The sequence below is a fragment of the Chaetura pelagica genome, unplaced genomic scaffold (assembly GCF_000747805.2).
Source record: "Chaetura pelagica isolate M959 unplaced genomic scaffold, ChaPel_1.0 scaffold18, whole genome shotgun sequence".
Taxonomy (NCBI): Eukaryota; Metazoa; Chordata; class Aves; order Apodiformes; family Apodidae; genus Chaetura; species Chaetura pelagica.
The window spans coordinates 2535655-2551437 of NW_009954310.1; the positions used below are offsets into that span (position 1 = coordinate 2535655).

A 15783-nucleotide genomic window follows, 5' to 3' on the forward strand; every position below is an offset into this window, starting at 1 on the left:
TCGGGACTTGCCCGGCCCCGCTGCCCATGCCCGCGTTCCCGGGCTCCGAGCAGGGCAGGTGGGTTCCCGGCGTGAGCGGGACCCTCCTGCTTCCCTGCAGGACCTCCTGCTTCCCTGCCGGACCTCCTGCTTCCCTGCCGGACCTCCTGCTTGCAAGCACGAACTTTCAGAGTGCAGAGTGGCTCTCTTCCTTGGCTCTCTTCTTTGGCATAACCACTGGCAGATCCTGTCTTGCTTGTTCAGCTTCTTAAATACAAGTGTGAATTACAAACATTTTAACAGTACAAAGGGTTGGTTTTCGTTTTGTTTTGTTTTTCCCAAGGATCTGCATTTAAAAGAGAAGGCTAAATGGCTGAATCACAGTTAAGTTTTCTTAGCATGGAGAAATTACTGCTAGTGTGTCAGTCTGGATAAAACACAGATTTAACCTGTAGTAAATTGTAATAGATTTACAGCCAATAACTTAAATTGGAGTATCATGCTGTCTGGGAAGGTATATTTATACAGAAGCATTGCATATTGATATATTTTCCCCCCTAAATCTGGATTTCCAGCCCTATTGGGAGAGAGCTTTTTCTCTGCAGACCTGGGAGTTCCTAAGGCTCTCAGCTTAAAACAGTTACAGTCTCTCAAACTACTTTGTTTCATTTAGGTTCAAAACCCCTCAACTGGAATGTGGATGGATAAATAAAAGTGACTCTAATGGCTGTAAAATATCAGCTGTTTGACTGAGATGACTTAGTGAGTGTAGTCCAAGTAAGGATCCAAGGTGCAGAGTCATTTAGTGCTCAGCTACAGAAATAGAAACATTTGCTGGTGACTAGTGTGTATAATAATAATTCTGATTGTCACTGACTGTCGTTCTGTGGTCTTCACCTGCTTAATAAGAATGAGTTCTTATATTTCATTATTTCATGTGATTAGGTATCATTACATACACATGACACTTTTATTTTGTATGATTTATGTTCTCTGTTACTGTAATGACTTTTAGTTCGCAACTCAAAAAATCCTTTTTGACTACCTAAAAAATTCAAGAAATCAAATAATGTTCTCTGCTCTGTGTGCTTTTACCACTAAGAACAACGTGCTATCTTTTCTGCGCGTAAAGCACATGTTCTGCCATTCCTAGGCCTCTTGAATTCATTCTTGTACTTCAGGGTGTGTGTGGTGTTGAAAGACTGGCTTCCAAGAGAACCAGTCCTTCAGCAGGCAGGCTGCTTTCTTCATGTGTGCTGGGGTGGTTACTCAGAGGGCTGCATGGGTTTGGAAGAGAACTCAGACCAAGTCCCAGTTGACTGTGTGTCTCACAAGTACTAAAATTAGCATTGAGAAGGTAGCAGGATACTGTTTCTTTTAACTCTACCTTTCGTTTTCAAGCACTAACTTCTGAATGGTAGTTTACAAGCCTCTGGTACATAAGCAACATCAATTTGGAGAATTAGCAGGTTTGGGGGCTTTATTTACGGGGTAAAATGTCCTGTTGTGACTCTGTATATGCAGAGTTGTATTTTGAATTAAAGCCTTATGTCTGTGATCAGGTAGGTAGGGTCGTGTACTCCCCTCTGAGCCAGTTGCAGTCAGAAGCAATATAGTTGCCTTGCTCTGCTTGTGTAAGGGTAAGTGAATGATTTTGGAGCCTGAAACTGGCCCGTGCCTCAAAGTGTAATGCATGGGTGGGGTAGCCTGAGGTTGTTCCAACTTGGCTGTATAGAGATGCAAACTGGAAACAGTTTTGCTGACAGGAGAGATTGCATTTAACTGATCAGCTTTTACCTGTTCATCAGCTCTGGCAGACTCCTTAGCCCATTTCAATCCAGAAAACTGTGTGTGCAGGAAACACTTCCTCCAGTAGATCCAATAGCCAGTTAACCTTTGGCAAAGGAGCTGTGGAAAACTTCAGGGTAACAACTTCTGACGCCACTGATGTTTCCAGCTGAGCCAGATCCAGAAATATGGATGCATTTGTGAAAAAAAAAAAAAGAAGAAAAGGCAAAAAAGCACTTATATTAGCATGCTTTGTCTTTGAGTAGAGTAAATAGATGTTAACCTAAATATATTTTGGATACATACATCAGAAGAGAAGTAATTCAGTTGAATTTACATTTCTGACATGGTTAGAACTTTCAAGGAGCAAGGCAAAAAAAAAAAGGTTTAACATCATGTCTGAGTCAGGAAAAAAAGAGATAATTTAATGTTCACACTTATGTCTGTTTTAATTTATGAGTTTCTTCCTTTCTCTACTTAGTTGAATTGCAGTGAACACTAGTGGTACTACTTGTAAGTGTGAATTCAGATGTTTCTTACATGCATTTCCAAGTTGTTTTACAAAGGTTTTTTATGATGCCAAATTGTTTGTTGGTTTTTTTTTTTTCCCTTCAAATGCAGTTTGTGGGTTTTTTTTCTCTTTCAGAATAGAGATGTACATTGTCAAATTTGCTTATGATGACATTTATTTAAATTTACTTATCAGTTATATATTTCAGAGAGTTTGATCTGGCCTTGTCATCCAAATACTGTCTCTATACGGTTTTGCTTGAATAAATGATTGTCTGATATCAGCAATGGTTACTTTTTCCCCTTTTTTGGAAGAGCAAAATATGTACTAAATTACTGTGTGCCATTTTGGATGAGTTTGACCAACGGTTTGACAAATTACTTCTTTTTTTCCCCTCAATATTCCTTAATTGGTGAATCCACTACATTTTCTCTTGAAGGTGAAATAAATTTAAGTCTGCTGAAGCACTGCTGTTTTTTTCAGGATGTTGTTGGCTGCACTGACAATATTTAACAGAAAAGTCTCGAAGTAGCTCATTTCTGCCTTCTGCTGGCACAGGAGCTGTAAAGTTGTTCCGTGAGCTGGATTCCAGATGAAAAATAACTTTCTGCTAATTTATTTTTTCAGCTGAATTTGTTCTGTCATTTGTTTTCTGCATGTCAGTATAAAAATGTGTGTTGGTATGAATCTGGAAGATAGTATGAAGACAAAGAAAGGGCTAGGGAGGGAACTGAATGCAATTTGCTTTTTGTTTGTGTTTTCTGGCAGAAGAGCTGTCTTAAATACACATCTGCTATAGCCTTGATTACACTTGGGAATCCTGTAGAAATAATCCAGAGAACCCCTCAAGGTTGAAAATCTTATTTAAATTCTTGTTTTAAGTGTACTCTTTAAGTAAATATTTTAATTGTATAATAAATTGAAAGCAGAACTGGCATAGCCGTGCAAACAATGCTAAAACCAGAGCCAGTAGATAGGAAGGTCGGTTCCCTAAAATATTTTAAAACTTTGTGGATATTTGTCATATGGGGGTATTGAAAGGAGAACTGTTCAATATGTTGTAGACTTAGATGCCTTGTATAGTGAGTCAGTGTTGCAATAACATTTTTTTGTGTATGACGTCTCTGTAGTGTGTGGTCTTGGAACAAAACTGTTCCTCCCATCATCTTAACAGTTCTTGGACCAATAAATGCATTAAAATAGATTTAAATGCTTAGGTGTTCTTTAATTTTTTCAATAATCATTCCATCAAACTACTTCAGAAAACATTTTAAAGCTGGTTGAATGCTTTCAGGAGCACAATCTGTGTGAAAACACTTGGAGGAAGCAGTTTTTTAAAGCTTGCTTCTAGTTAGCAACTTGAATACTGGTTGTACTGTACTGAAGAACTGCTTGTGGGTTGTAGAGTCCAGGTGTTAAGGAGGGGAGCTCAAATTTTGCAGCAGTTTCATGAGCCTTTGGTGGTGAACTGAAAAAAAATCTTGCTAACTTGATTTCAAGTGATGCCTCTGAAGCTGGAGTCATGGTCAGTGCCCCTGTGGTAGAGGCTTTCAGTTGAATAAATTTTCTTGCTTTTTCCAAATACAGTTTCTCAATCAACAGCTGTGTGCAAAAATCCCAAGAAAACAGGAAAATAAAACAGCTGCTTTTGCCCAAACATTCCCTTTGAGGTCTCTGCTTTCCATTCTCAGCTGAGGTGACACTTTTTCCCGTCATAACTTGCTCTGTCACATCCACTGCAAACAGCTCAGTGAGTCTAATAAAAACAGATGAAACTATAAGCAAACTAGAGAAAAGAGAAAGAATTTTGAATTTACAGACACAGGATGAAAAATATTGATGGCTATTACACAACACTAAATTTAATTTGGTACATAATTTCAGCTTTGTATCATGGGTTTTGATGCACCAAATAAATTGTTGTAGGATTATAATTTAAGTAGTTGACTCCTCTTTAGTATTTTTGGCTATGGTTTTGGTTTTAGGTCTCCCAATAATTGATCATTACTTTGCCTGTTACTGGCATTTCTCATCCAATATAAACATATTGTGCCTGTTCAGATTTGTCCAGAAATTTGATGGGTTTAGTTTGTATTGGCAATTGTTGGGGTTAAATGAGCCCCAGTGGCATCCTCAGTTACTGCTGCCATGTCTTGGTTCCTGCTTGATGGCTGCATCCACAGAAGTCAAAGCTTTAGCTGCAGAAACAACATTGCTGTTAGATGGTGTCTCTGTGCTTGAGGAGGTCCTCCTCTGAGACTGGGGTGTGCCCTGGAAGGGAGCTAGAGGAATGGGGGGATGGCAACAACATGTACACTTTTTTAATTGTTGGGGTTTATTTCTCCTTGAAAATTAGGGTTGCCTTAGCATTTGATGAGAACCATGACTAGCAACAGCTAAAACTCAAATTAAATAGTAGTAGTTCTAAAGATAAAGGAGGACTGGGGGCTTTTGGGCGGTTAGGATTTTTATTTTGGTTTGTTTTTTGGTTTAAATAGATCCAAGCATTATTTTAATTTCTCTCGGAAACTGTAGCTTGCCTGACATTAGATCAGCTGTGTATTTGATCAAATTCACTGTGTGGATATAAAAAAGCAACCAATAAAGGCTAGTAGTAGTAGTAGTAGTAGTAGTAGTAGTCGTAGTACAGATACCTACATTCCTCCTGCAGGAATAGTATATGGCTTTGTTCATTTTTACACATTTTTATTTGAGTTTCAGTTTAAATTTATCTCTTGTTGCTGTCTGCTGGTAACCTATTCAAGTCCATTATCACCAAAATCAGGACACTGTGTATTGAAAGTTTATTGAAAGTGTCATTTTGTCAGGTTATAAAACTGATCACTGAAAAAAGATAGCTGCCTGTTAAAACTTTAGATACAAAAAGAAAGCCATTTATTAGCCATCCAGAGTCTTTCTGCTGTATGAGATTTTGTCTAGTGAAATGGAACCATTCCTCAAAAAGGTTATAGGAGGCTTTACTTACCCAAGAATACTTGAGCAAGCATAGGACACAGTGGATGCCCATGTCTGATTTCAACCCAAGAGTAAAACATAATGCTCTAAGGGGAAGCTGAAGCTGTCTGAATTGTATTTTTAATAAAAACTTACCTTTTTTTTGAGGGGGACAAATTTTAAATGTCAGCTGAGTTATGTTTTAGAATACTCTCCTGCAGCAATCAGTAAAGATTTGCTGTGTTCTGATGAGAGAATATAGCACTCTGTGGGATGATAGCTGCATGCTTTAGTGCACAGGGAGTTCAGGTACTGGAATGACAGGTGCTTTATTCCAGTTAGGTAGAATGGATTAGATTTACCCCTTCATTATACTTGGTATTGACCTATTAGATCTCTGTCTGAAAATGGTGAAATTCTATGTATGTACAACCACAGTCTGAATATGTGATTTGTCTTGTGAATATTTTTGCAGACTGAGAACATGATAATGTTTAAACTTAATTTCCATTCCATTAAAATGTGGTGTACAACAGAGAGCAAGGCTTTTACAATATCTTTTGCAGTTTTGTTGATAGCCAGTCTGCAGAATGGAAATCAGAGTTGTTGGGATTCTGCCCTCCCTTGCACACTAGGACTGAGGGATCTAAAGCAACCCAAATGTCTCTTCTGCTACCTTTGCTTTTTGTCTGGTTTGGTTCCCTGCCTGTGCTCAGCACAGTGAGCCAGGAGCATTTTTCCTGGCTCACCGAGGGCCTGGAGGGTGTGATCCAGACAGACCTGATTGGTTTCTTTCAGCTGCTACAGAGTTGCATCCTCAATCCAGAGATTTTCTTTCCTGCTAAGATTATGTCAATATTTCTTCTTGAAACCACCAGGGGGAGTAATAAGCTCTCAGTGGTGTCCTCCCATTTTAGGAGAACACTCAAGGCCGTGAATATAAAAAAATAAAAGTGTACTCTAGTGAGGTGTGTCCCAAATATATGCAATTTCTGATGGAGTAACTTTGTTTCCATATCCTTTCTTAGTTTCGAGCTCTTAAATAAATAAATAAATAAATAAAAACAACAACTTCCCTATGTAGAAGTTTTCAGTCAGGAAATCTACAAATAACTTATATATTTGTGGAATACATTGTGGATGCACTGCTTGTCTTTACTTCCATTTCATTCTGACGAGATAACCCATGTTGTTGTGAAAACAATTAGATTAATACTGATGGTTTCTAACATACAGAAAACAACTCTGACACATTTGACAAATGAGACGGAATTGAACAAGAGATCAGCAAAAACATGATTTGAAGCTCTGACTGCTATATTTTAAAGTTATCTTTAGTGATTAGTACTTGCTGTGACTGCTTCAGACTTTTCTTGTAGCTGTATCTCAAATACATTAGCAGACAAATACTATTTTTTTTTGCTGTGAAGACAGGTACGTTTTGTTCCTGTCTTTTTTTTTTCCACAGATACCAATAAAATGTCATTGTCTAATGGCCTCAGTGACAATAGAGAGGGTCATAATCGCATCAATATGTTGCCTAGATGGAATTGTTAACATACTGCTGGAAAGAAGTGGATGCTTCAGAGGATGACAGCAAGAAAATTTGTTCACAAAGCTCCAGAGATGTCTGTGTTTTCATTACCTGAAATAATGTAGTTTGAATATTTAGGTGGTAAGAGAAAAGGGGTTGTATTAAACAAGACTACCTTTGCAGAATTTCTAATGTAAAGAACAGAAGGGGTGTGTGTGGGTAGTTAAAAACCAAAAGATGTTTTGCATCTATCAGAGAAACTGAGTATTTAGGAAGACTAAAAGGTGGTGTTTTTTTTCTTTGTCTGAAAGAGTTTGTGTGTGTGCCACTTGGACTTGCCACTGTTGCCCAGTCACACAGAGGACATAGGCAGAAAGTTACTGATAAATCTATATGTCAGTGCTGGGAACAGCTGAACGTTAAAGGTCCTGTCCAAACAGGGAATTTTTATATGTATGAAAAGGTGTATGAATCTGAGAAACTTCCTGACAGGAATACAATTTCATTTGTGCACTTCTGCCTGCACAGCTGGATTTTCTTATATCTCAGAGTAGGAGAGAAAGGAGGAAGATTTAAAACAGTATACTGCCAGTTTTTAATATTTCCTAATTCCTTTTTTCTTCACTTCTTTTTACTTTCTATAGAGGTGTGGACTGCATCTTTTAGATATTTCTTCAAGGTTTCTACAAAACTTCTTGAAGTAGGATATTGAATTATCATTTTTTGAAAGATTACTCTTTTATACCATGGTGGTGTACTTTCTTTTGTGTGAGAACTAACCTCTTTTGTAATAGAAGTTGAATCTTGTTTAATCAGTCAATAAAGCATACAAAAATGCTTTGCTCTTTTCTTGGTTGTTTTGAACTTTCTCCTTGCAATTCTTACTGTATTTGTTAATCCAGTGATCTGGTTTTTTTTCTGTTTCAGTCAAAAGACAAAATGATGAGAGGATCACGCCGAGGGTGTGTTAGACTCAGGGTAAGTGTTGTTTTATTCTATACTTAATGCCTTGCTCTGTATAATGTGGCCTAATGGAGAGAACTGCAAGGAGACTTTTGAGGTTTGTGCTCTGTTCCTGACTCAGCAAAATACTGAAATAGTGAAAGTATTTACAGAAAGAAAACACTAGAGGTCAAGTAACATGCTGGGCTAAATACATTCTATAATTTCAATCATATAAAAACATGTATTGTATACATTGTATAAAAAAACATGACAGAATAAGATGTTTTAGTAGTGCATTATGAAAAAGTTGCTGTTTGCAGTTCTCATGTCTTTGTGTGTGAAGATGTATTTGTATGTACATATATGTTCTATACCTACAAAAGTCACTGCAAAACTGTTTCCTTTTGTCCTTCTGATTTGCCTTTATTTTCTTACTGTGTCCTCCATTCTACCAGTTTGGACACTCTTTAGGCCTGCCACTTGCCTGTGCTTGAGCTAAGTAAAACAAAGGAGGACTGGAAAGGGAAGGAAGAACACAGCAGGCAGAATTTTTCATATATCAGCTGAGGGGGGATACAAATTGGGGAAACAGAGGTAAGAAGATGCAGAGTGGGAAAACTGAGTGTTACTTGTTTGAGGTGCTCTGGCTTGGGACATTTAACCTTGAGTGCTGCTATTGTAGCTTGAAATGACAGTACTGAGCTGAGGTGGGAATGCTGTGATGTCCTTGCATATGCCCAGTGACCCTCGTGGTCATGTATGTACCAAAAATTATTGCACAAGTCCTTTTAAAATACATTTTCACATTCCTCATACAGTCTCTGGTTTCAGTATGCAGCAGCCTTGTGAAAGCTAATGTAAACAGGGGAAGGAGTCAGGAGGGTATGAATTGGGAGCATTTTCAGTGTTCAATTAAGAGAAGTATTAGGGAAGGTGATCTGTGGTCTGACACACACACCTGCTGAGTGTTGCAGCAGAGCTCTGCTTCTTCTAGTTATTTCTTTCTTCAATTGTTACTCCTTTCTAGTCTTGCTGTGGGCCTAATAAAGGGGTGCCCATGGCCTTTTCAGACTGGTACAGAGAATCTCCATTCACCTGGATTTCAGATTACTTGTTTTTTGCACTTTCCCTTGTTTAATATATTGATATATTAATTTAGAAATTCTGTAAGGGGAATGTAAACTCAAACCATGACATTCCCAAAGATTCATGAGGATGTGTTTTGCATTGTGTGGAAAAGTTTAGTCTGAAAAAAAAATGCCTGCTTTAATAGTGTTGAGAGCTTGTCAATGTGGAGGTTGGCCTCAGCCTGTCAATTTAGGAAATATTAAAAGTGAACAATCTGTTCAGTGTTGCATTATCCATCTTTATATGTATTCAACATAAAATAATCCCTTTCTCTTCCCCATCTGCCACTCTTCCACCCTAAATTACTCTTTGCAGTTTTTTTGAAGATTGGCTGACTCCCCCATCCTTTCTCTGATGGTGTGTGGGGTTGTTTTTTTGTGTTTCTCTTTTCTGCTTTTGTAAAGGAGCTCTTCTGGCAGATGACAGTGGCACTGGCAGCTGAACAAATGGGCTTCTGCAGTCTGAAATTCTATCAAAGAGGTTTTCTGTTTAGATTAATTGTTGATTTGTAACTCTAGGTGTGAACATAAACAAACTTGTAATTCAAACAATTTGGCTAAAATACTTCCTGTTCCTCAAATGTATTTTTAAAAGCTTGTTCCTCACCTTTTTGCTGTTGATACCCAGTTTTCATAGGCCTGAAGTTTCATCTTCAAATTATTTTGTTGACTGTCATAGAGTATGCAAGAAGGTGTGTTCGTAGAGGAATCTATGTCCTCTGTACAATGCTTAAGTTTTCTGGAATATAAACTGAAACTATCACACTCCAGTTTTTCTTTTACTTGTTCATATCAGTTATCTGCATGGCAACAGAGGCATCTTCTATGTTTACACTCAGACCCTTTGCCTCAGCACTGCAATTGGAGCTTGTGCATTTCATGCAGCTTTGTGCTCTCCCTCTTCAGTTTCTCCCCACCACTTAGGATGGAGGCAGGACTTCACTGTCCCAGTCTGACCTTTTTAGCCTTACCTTAGTTTTACCTGCATTCTCTGGGGAGAATATCTTTTTCATGTTCTTGATGTCTGACTGACAGATTTTTGATATGGCTGGTGAGGAGGATGATGCTGTACAACTTCTGATACGTTGTGTAGCAAAACATGGACTCAAAGTGCCAGAAATTTTTTGTCTATTGGTATGTTAAAAAATAATAAATTGTTCTGGCCCAGTGAGCCTGGCCCATCATGTCATGTCACTGGCACACTGCATGATTACCAGATAATCTCTGACTGCAGTGGCTAGTCATCTGGTGGTTGTTGTGTCCTGGCAAGAAAAGCATTCAAAATTATACTGGCTTGGGTATACTTTTTAGGTGCCTCTTTTATAGTGGTCACAGAGCTGTCCTTGAAACACCTGTATGGAAGATGCTGTTTTGGAGAAGTTAAGTGGTATATTTTTGGCAGTGGAGGGAAGAAAAAAACCAGTTTGGAGCTTCCCTTTCCTGCCTTATACCCTTGAGTCACTTGTGGTTGGTGCTGTTCTTAAATAGGACCTGTTCTTTCCAGCATGTCTTGTGGTGCCTCTCATAGTCCCAGCCATACATGGCTGGTACCATTGGCCAGAAACCTCATATAGGGGCTATGAAGACTATGTGTGAATAGAATTGATTCAGGCCCCTTTGCCTCTAAGACTGTGCCAAAACAATTCTTAAATCGTGGCCATCCTGATGTATACCTGACCCCTGCTCTGCAGCTGCTGTGTGATACCTGGCAGGCTGAAAGGAGGCACTTGTTGGAATTGACTTGGGGGCACTCTAACTGCTGTTAGATGCTGTTTACTCTGACAATAAGAATTTACCCTTTAAATGTGTGGGCCTTTCAGTGATGCCTGTCTTGTTTTGTGGGAGAGGGGAGGATAAAACAGATCCTGATGCTGTGTCTTCTGGAGAAGAAGAGAAGCTGAGTATATCCATTGGTAATTTTTGAGCTTGTTGGGGTTGGCAGAGGCATGGGATGGTTCTTTTTTCATTGTTGTCTTCTGCTGGGTGAAACTGTGTTATTTATGAAGTGTTTGGAGGGGCAGGAATTAAAGTGGCCTTTAACTTTATAATTTATTTGCATTTCCTTCTAATAATTCATGAGCAATTATAAGACAAAGCTACCTTCTTTTGATACATGCTGAGGACTTACTGTTAATATTTACTTAAGGACTGAAAATTAGATCATACAGCATACCAGTGATATGACATGATGGGCTAAATTAATTTAGCTAGAATGATTTATTTGTTTTGTAGACTGGTAGATACGGTGTGGTCAAGAGCTTCTTTTTGTGGAATATCTATGATTCAGCATTTTTATACCTGGAAGTTACTTAAAAAATATTGCTACCTGCACTTCTTTAAAATAGAAGTTGGAATGTAGTAGAAAACTGTTTAATAATGATGATGTAGCAAAAAGCCACTTCCATTACAAAAATAAAAGACTCATATTATCCAGAAAAATCAGTTTTACAATTAATTACTTTTTTCTTCTGCAACTGAAAATGTATTCTTTTAAAAAACTGACTTGTATCCTGTGGTTAAACAGAGAATCTTTCTGCTCTTGACTGTATTCAGTTTGCTTTTAATTTGTCAGTGCTTTCAAATTCCAGTCGTGTAGTGATAGAGTGTAGGCTGCTGATGTCACTGCTTGCCTTATCAGGATTTTGTTCTTTGTTTCACAGGGAGCTGTGATTGGTATAGACGATGAGGACGACAGCACCTTCACAATAACTGTTGATCAGAAAACCTTCCATTTTCAGGGTGAGCTGAAAGGAGAGATTGTTTTTTCTTATTATAGATTCCACTTGTATTTGATGGATGATTTTAAATGTTTGGCAACAGAACAGCATGAATGAGCACACTGAGAATATTCTGGATCCAGGGGTGCTGCAGGTTAGGCAGGGATTTACATCTGCAGTGGATACATATGTGCTGGAAAGAGACTGTAGCTCTGGCAGGATTTGGAGATTAAAAATGTAAAGAAAAAATCACTTAAGAGGAGAAAGTAATGGGCTTCTGATTATGGGTTTCGCTTACAAAACGTTTCTACTCTTCATTATCAAGAGACAATTATGCATTTCTGTATGAAGAGAATCAAGACTGATCTGCAGGTTGCAATTTGTATCCAAATATAACTTAATGCTCAATTATGAGGAGACCAGAGGCAACATTTGGCTTAAAGGTGGAGCTTTGCTTCAAGATGTACCAGCTTGCATTCATTTCATCTACATTTCTGTATCTTGTCTGCCAGTCACCATTTCTCTGCTATTATCCTTTTATTCACATTTACTAGCACCAATGCCATCTGCCACTGCTATGTTTCGTCATTGCATGCTATGGTTCACCGGTAGAAAGGGTAAGGTACTATATCATTGTTTTGTACTCTTTACATTATCTTATCTGCAGCAGTGGGACAAAATACTGTGATAATATTGACTAGAGAACTTCTCTTTTCTGAATGTTGAAATCCTAGGGAAGTGTGGTGAAAATATTTTTCAACTAACATTTGTTAGTCCTTTTGCTTTTCCTCTAAAACGCAGTGACTAAATCATTGAATTGCTTTGCATAGAGCTGGAAACTGTAAATATCCAAGAGGCACATTTGCATGTAAGCAGTCATGTTAATTTATATAAACTGGAATAATTCTATAACCTATATTTTACTGTATGTATTTTTAAATTGGTGATTTGGAAATGGGAGTTGTCATAAATACTGCTGTGTTTGTGAAAATTTTTCTAGTGATACATATTAATTGTACACCATATTGTCACTGTATTCCTTGTGGTACAGTTCTTCAGAAATGCTGCTGTAGTCTGCCTTTTCACTGCATTAAGCTTTATAAACATACCTTTGTAATGCTGAGCTCACAGTAATACTTAAATCTGTTTCCAAGGATAACTCATAAAATGCAAGCTAATTGCTAATGCAGTAATGGTGTGCTGTACTGTGACATTTTTTCAGTACTATGAAGCTAAATGCTGCTGAATATTTGGGCATTTGTTACAAGTAAATCTGGAAATCTCTTATCTTTAGTTACTAAGATATAACTTTTAAAATATGTCCTATTTGCACTGATTTCTTATATGTTATCATAGAATCATATATACTCTTTGGGGTAGTCAGATGTCTTAATAGAAGTCATGTTCTGCTCTAAGTAATACTGATAATTTTTGAATCCCAGTTTTGTCACATAAGATCATGCTTTATAATCTCATTTATGTGCATTTCGTATCAGGATTTGTGTATACTCCTTTAGTGTAGTACTAAGGTTTTGTAGTCTGTTTTCAGTATTATGTTTTTTCTGTTAGCATATTATGAAGATAAGCTCCCTGATACCCAGGAAATTTTAATGATAAAAATACAGTGTTAATATTGTGGCTGTAAAGCAAAAATGTAAAAGGACAGATAAATATTAGTGCTGGGATATTTCAGTATAAAACAGCTCTGTGGAACTCTATCTGTAGTTCTTACAGTCATTGTAAATGTCTTCTCACCTCATAGAGGAAATGTTTGTTCAGTATATTAAATTAATTCAGTATTACATAGGCTTTAATGTATCTGAAATATGGGTCAGTATCCGTCATGAATGGGTAATAATGTAAATGCTACAAGATGTATTCTGAGACTGCATAGAATATGTAGAACAGATTCTGGACATAATCCAAGAAAACATTCATTATTCCTAACCATTTCTAAGATTTTCTTTTATACATGATCCAGATAGACCTTTTGTTTTTAGAGGTAGTTACAGCTCTCAATACATTCACCTTTTATAAAGGAAGTCTTGTGCAAGAGAAGGCTGCTGCAGAAATGGCAACTTTTTGAAAAGATACAATCTTTCTTCTTACTGCCTTCCTTCAAACACAGCCAGGGATCCAAACTACCTGGACCCTGGTTGTGAAAGTGACATAACTTTAAATAATCCAATTTATGGATCCACCTGCAGTGGAGTAGTTTCAGGCTCCAGAAGAAAAATGTTTTGTGATCAGGCTTTAAGCACTGATTGGTGAAAACTTGAATCATCTTTGGCCTCAGTGAAATTTTGCTGACAGGGAGTGATAGAATTTGAAATTGGGAAAAGAAAAATCTTCATTCTGGATTTGTTAATTATTCCTTAATGTCAGTTGCTCAGAATTGCACATTTGCATACTTTAGAGATGTAAGTAATGAGATGAAGGGCGAATAAGTCATTGAAGATATCTGATTGACTTCTCACAGGGATGTTGTTTCCTTGTGTGTGTAACCGAATTTCTGAAGCGTTTCACTTCCAGCATCTTCCTCTTAAGATTTTCTGTCACTGGATCTTGAGAAATTCTGAGTCTTTCCAGTGTACAGTTCAGATTCTGTTGCTGCCTTCTGTTCTGTTTGCAGCTGTGCTTTCTAGTGGCTATGTCTGTATTGAACATCAGTAAAAGTTAAAAAGTATTTATTACAGACAAAATGTAGGCTTTGAATGATGAATGTGCATGTATCGAATGGTATCCGTATACTTAGTGCCTGGGTATAAATGAAAGAAATCAATTGAATAACAGGCAATGAAACAACCAGCATGTTTGGGTTTTACTGTTAACTTAACTTTAGCTCTGCCAGAGTGCCCAGCAGATTTTTTTTTCCTTCATTTTATATGTATTGGTATCTGTTCACACTGGAGGCAGAAGGGAGAGGTAGAATGTCCACAGAAATTGTAAAATATATTTTAGAGTAATGTATTTCATCTCCCAATTGGTCCTTGTTTGGTCATACTGTATATCCAGTTTCATGGCTTGATTCTAAGGCTTCTGAATTAGGTAGATCCCAGAGTATTCCCTCATGGATTTGTTCACATCAGATGCAAAAATCCGTTCCAGTTGCTGTAAGACATTTGGGATAATACTCCTAGACTAATGTATCTTCCTGTTAGGAAGCTCTTTCTTTATAATATATTACTTCTTGCTGCAATACATGTTGCTGTTCTAAATGTTCCATAACCTTTAAACACTGTGGGTTTGTGTTTTCTTTTTTTTTGCTGTTGTTATTTTTTTTTTCCATTTAATATCTTTTTATCATCACCTATCTATAAGCTTTCTCAATTTGGAAAGTCAGTTCTATCCTTTATATCACTTAGCTGCTTTTTCTGCTCACTAGGATGCTTGTGGCTTAAATTCAAGGGTGGGAACATGATGTTCAAGGTAGTCCATCAAGGGTATGTTGCCTTCTTAGTATTTGAATTACTGTCTAACCTGAAGCAATAATGGCTTTTATTTGGACTGAAATAGTTCACTAAACACACATTGTATACACAAACAAGAATTCAGACTTTTTAACTCCTACCTGAAAACCCAGCTCTTATTTTTACAGCCTGCAGCACAATTCCTTGGAAGGCAAATCAATCTTGTCTCCACTTTTTGGTATAATAAAGGACTGAAGGATGGGAAGCAGCCCAGTGCATTGATCTGAGATGATTTTGCTTTAGCTTTTGTCTTTCCTTTCCTATTCCTGCCACAAAAGTATCTGAGAAATGAAGCGTGAATGTTGCTGTGCGACTTACTCCCCTATTACATGAAAGCTGTCAACTTGTAAGGTAGATTTCTCCTTCCTCCCCATCCTGCCCCAGTTGGTTGCCTTAATGTTATAAAAGCAGGAAATTTTTGTTAATGTGGGACACTGCTATTACTAAGCATTTACTGGAGTACACAAAGGCCTTAGTTGCTGAGCAGTATCAGAATTTGAGACTTTAAGTATTTGTATTAAGTATCAAAATTAAGTATAATGGCTTTAGACCTGCATTTCACCATTACTCAGGGAAATAGTCAATATTTATAGTCTTCTAGAAAACCTTAGCACCATCCAGCTGACAGGAAGATGATTGCCCTTGTGGTATAAAAGAGGCACTTTAGTCTATCAGATTACCCAATTGAAATAACGATTCATAAATTGCAACCTTCCCCCCCCCCCCCCCCCCCCATCTTGGTCCCATTTTGAATTTT

The 15783-nt window shown here is 37.6% G+C and overlaps 1 protein-coding gene across 2 annotated transcripts in view; it reads left to right on the forward strand.

The window, feature by feature from the left end:
• Positions 1-7700: 7700 nt before the first annotated feature.
• Positions 7701-15783, forward strand: part of OSBPL9 (oxysterol binding protein-like 9) — a 47355-nt gene continuing 39272 nt past the window's right edge. For both annotated transcript variants that reach the window (XM_010004016.1, XM_010004017.1), the window contains exons 1-2: positions 7701-7745; positions 11500-11578. In XM_010004016.1, coding sequence (XP_010002318.1) covers positions 7707-7745; positions 11500-11578 — 118 coding nt within the window. In that variant the 5' untranslated portion in view covers positions 7701-7706. The remainder of the gene's footprint in view (positions 7746-11499; positions 11579-15783) is intronic.